This window comes from Octopus bimaculoides, chromosome 19 (assembly GCF_001194135.2).
Source record: "Octopus bimaculoides isolate UCB-OBI-ISO-001 chromosome 19, ASM119413v2, whole genome shotgun sequence".
Classification (NCBI taxonomy): domain Eukaryota; kingdom Metazoa; phylum Mollusca; class Cephalopoda; order Octopoda; family Octopodidae; genus Octopus; species Octopus bimaculoides.
Window position 1 is genome coordinate 5,516,177 of NC_068999.1, and position 4,029 is coordinate 5,520,205.

The following is a 4,029-nucleotide window of genomic DNA, read 5'->3' on the forward strand; positions in this document are numbered from 1 at the left end:
ATATATATATATATATATATATATATATATATACACATACACATACACATTTATATAGTAAAGCCAACATAAATTTGACTACTATAAAAGAGGTAAAACAGAAGCCAAATATATTTCATATCCTGAAGATGTGGCTGGGAAAGTCTGGAAATTTTGATTATGGCTCTAGGAGGTTTGTTGTTCCAACTAACAGCAAAACTTATACAGGAAAACAACAAAAAATATTTAACAAAAATCATGAAACTGCCACACATTGTTCTTTTCAATTAAACACAGACAAAAGGAAAACTGTTTCCCTTATACACACATAGATACGTATTTGTGTGTGTGTGTGTGTGTGTGTGTGTGTATTCTTTAGTGTTTTTACATGATTCAGTGTTTTGACTGTGGCCATGCTGGAGCACCAACTTGAAGGGTTTTAGCCAAAGAAATCAATCCCAAAACTAATTTTAAGCCTAGTAATTATTCTGTTGGTCTCTTTTGCTGGACTGCTAAGTTATGAGGATGTAAGCACACCAACACTGTTTGTCTACCAGTGATGTGGGTGACAAACAGACACAAAGCCAAACACACACACACATATACATATATGTATATGCTTCAGGCTTCTTTCACTTTCCATCTAACAAATCTCAAGTGTCATATGTATGCAAAGTTTTGTGAATATTGGTTTGCTGATTTAGGCACTAAGTTGGTAACAGACAAACAGAAATTGCCATTGATATATATAGCTTCATTGCTAAATCCACAAGTTGTTTTATTCTCTGTGTGTTTATTTTCTCTTATTCCTTTCTGTTGAAGAGCGTAGGCTCAAAATGTAAAAGACTTTCTCACTTTCCTGAGGATCAAACTAATATACCTGCTTGTTGTTCATACACCTGCCTTTGTCTTTTGTTTTTGTTTTTTGTAAATTTCAATTAAATATATATATATATATATATATATATATATATATATATATATATATATATATATATATATCATCATCATCATCGTTTAATGTCTGTTTTTCATGCTGCCATGATGGCTGCAGTACAGAGAGTGAATCCAGTAAAAGAATATTAAGAATAAGAGAACGGAAAGAGTAAAAGGATACAAGAATAAAATAATGCAAGAATAAGAGAAAAAGAGAATGAAAAGAATAAGTGAGTAAAGGAATAAGGGAATGAAAAAAATAAGAGAATAAACGACTAAAAGTATAACAGAATAAAAGAATAAAAGAATAAAAGAATAATCTTACTCCTGCTCTTTGTAATTTGTTGTGGTATTTGACATCATAAACGAACTTGATGAGGTAATCTGGTAACAAGGCAACACAAGGTAGAATAATGATGGTGAGCCAGAATGTGCCACTGGTGAGGATGTTTTGAAGAATCATGTACAAGTTATTGCTGTCAAGGAACTGACTCCTGGATAATGTAATAGAGGGAAAAACATCAACAAACAAAACATAATATTTCATTCTATTATATATATATATATATATATAATTAAAATAGTAGGGTAAAAAATTGGATATTAATTAATATCAATTTAATATTTGAATATTACTCTATATAATTAATAGAACCATGTGCACGTTCCTCACACGTTGGGAACAACTAGTACACGATTCTGGGAATTATATCTCTCTGGCAGTCCGTACTGAGGAGAAACAGATATTTTCGGTGAGAAAGTATTGATTTCGAAACCATGGTCTACGGATAACCTTGTATTTATTTCTATATTTTTCACTAGTCTCGCCTGTATGTTTTCGCTTTGCTAAATTTTTTCTTTGAAAACTTTTCGGTAATCTTCTTCTAGCACATTGGCAGTCCATTTAGTGGTCTCTTTTATATATACATACATATATATATATATATATATATATATATATATATACGCATGTGTGTTTATGTATATCAATATATCAGTTATTATGTAACATAGATTCTTGTGTGACTGAAATTCTCCCAGGCAGTGCCCCGGCATGGCTACAGCAGTCTAATGACTGAAACAAGTAAAAGACAAGAGATAAGATGAGTCTTAAATGCAGAAGAAATACGACTTACCACAGGAAACTGTCGTAAATAAATAAAAGGATAAAAGAGCCGACAAATGTAATGACGAAGGACAATGCGAAGAGGTGGTACCAGGAGTAGGTTTCCACTGCAAGCTGGAACACAAGAGAAATAATTATAGGAGAGAGAGAGAGAGAGAGAGAGAGAGAGAGCGCGTGCGCTCTGAAATTTTTCCTAAGCCTTTTTTTTTAATGCTGGCAATTATTCTTTCAAAGTAACCACCCCACCTGCTGATTAGGTCATTTAAGTACAAAAGCTATTAGCTACTTCAAAGGAGCCTTCTGAGCAGTTCAAAGAACCTGTTTCCCAAGAACATTCCATGCTTCATGCTCTGGTACCTAAGACATACATGAAAACTGCATTTGTTGTTAACCACCCTGTGATCCCACTACAGCCTTGTGAATCCATTGTTTACATGGGGCACACTGTATGGAGTTTCTACTGACTCCTTTTATCTAGAAAGGTAGATAAATAGATATATGGATAGACAAATAACTAGGTATTGAATGAAAAAGGAAGACTTACCTTCAAGTTTACAGTGACAGTGCACACAAAGTAAACCATGAACCCAAAGGACCAGTTCCCAATAGACTGATGGGAGCAAAAATATTAAAAAAATGCTATCATAAAATGGAACAAAAATGCAACAGAGGACAATAAAACATTTGGACAGATAGATGATACAAAGGCGGACAGGAGAAACAATAATTAGGACAGGCAAAAAAGACGGGTCATTCGTGGCCTTCCTTCCTCAGTCAGATATACCAAAAGTTCTTATTATTTCGGGCAGTTACACTTGAGACAATTTGATCTGGTTGCCCCACAAAAAGTCTATGCTAAGAGCATTAGACTTTTTTGTAAGAAAGCTAGTGAATGTGTACGGCAACAAAGACAAAAAAAACGGAGAACATGGTACACAATTACAAATACAAGAATATAACAACAGGTGTCTTTCAACTGAAAACAAATCAAATTCAGCTGGTGTGTATGAAGTGAAAGCCTAAAGGCAGGAACATAGGAGATGGACATAAGAGGTGTTTGCAGTCGGCAGTCAGGCCAAGAATGATAGATCATGGCTGGCCGGACACCGGTCACGTGGAAAGAGGAGAGAGGTGTAGGGAGTAGTGGGATTGAAGGATTAGAAAAAAACAAAAATATTCAATATCAGTTACATTCATATGAGAAACCATAAAAGGTGATTTTTAGATATAAAAAAAAGAGAAAAATAAAAATAAAAGACTGTTTGAGATAAAGGTGACTTACTTTGCCATCTTCAAAAATTGAAGTTGTGTCAGAAATCAGTAACTGGACCCCAAAGTATACAACCAGTGAATGCCAAATAGCTGGGAAAGAGAAAACCCAAACTTTAAATAATGACAACAATAACAACTAAAAGAATAAAATTCACATTGAATTACTCGGGTATTTCCCTGACATGTAGACAATTCTTCAGACAGAAATAATCTTAAAGAATAGAGAAATCTATACAATGAGGTAGAGTCTAATAATTTCATTCAAAAGCTGGATTTTAACCATTGAACACACTACAACTAACAGTTTCACCATCTGTCAGCTCATCAGGTAATGATATTAATCAGTGTTGATGCTATTACCTAATATACCAGACAAATAGAGATTAAGAGGTTTGTTTCTCAACCAAATGGTTTCGAGTTCAGTCCCACCTTGGGCAACAATCTTCTACTTTAGCCCTGGGCTGACCAAGGCCTTGTGAGTGGATTTGATAGAGGGGAAACTGAAAGAGTTCTGTCATTTATATAGATATGTGTGAGCATGTAAATATATGTATGTGATTATATATATATATATATATATATATATATATATATATTCTTTCTGTTGAAGAGCGTAGCTCGAAACGTCAAAGACTTTCCGTATTCCCGAGCGTCATACTAATATATACTTTTGTTATTTACACCACCTGTCCTCGTCTGTTGTTATTATTTGTATA

The 4,029-nt window shown here is 33.9% G+C and overlaps 1 protein-coding gene across 1 annotated transcript in view; it reads right to left on the bottom strand.

Annotated features, from left to right (window-relative positions):
• The window catches only part of LOC106881045 (phospholipid-transporting ATPase IF), a 153,316-nt gene that overhangs the window by 12,510 nt on the left and 136,777 nt on the right, over window positions 1-4,029 (bottom strand). Inside the window, exons 26-29 of the mRNA XM_052974889.1 lie at window positions 3,324-3,403; window positions 2,586-2,651; window positions 2,052-2,155; window positions 1,241-1,409 (exon numbers count right to left, since the gene is read on the bottom strand). Coding sequence (XP_052830849.1) covers window positions 1,241-1,409; window positions 2,052-2,155; window positions 2,586-2,651; window positions 3,324-3,403 — 419 coding nt within the window. The remainder of the gene's footprint in view (window positions 1-1,240; window positions 1,410-2,051; window positions 2,156-2,585; window positions 2,652-3,323; window positions 3,404-4,029) is intronic.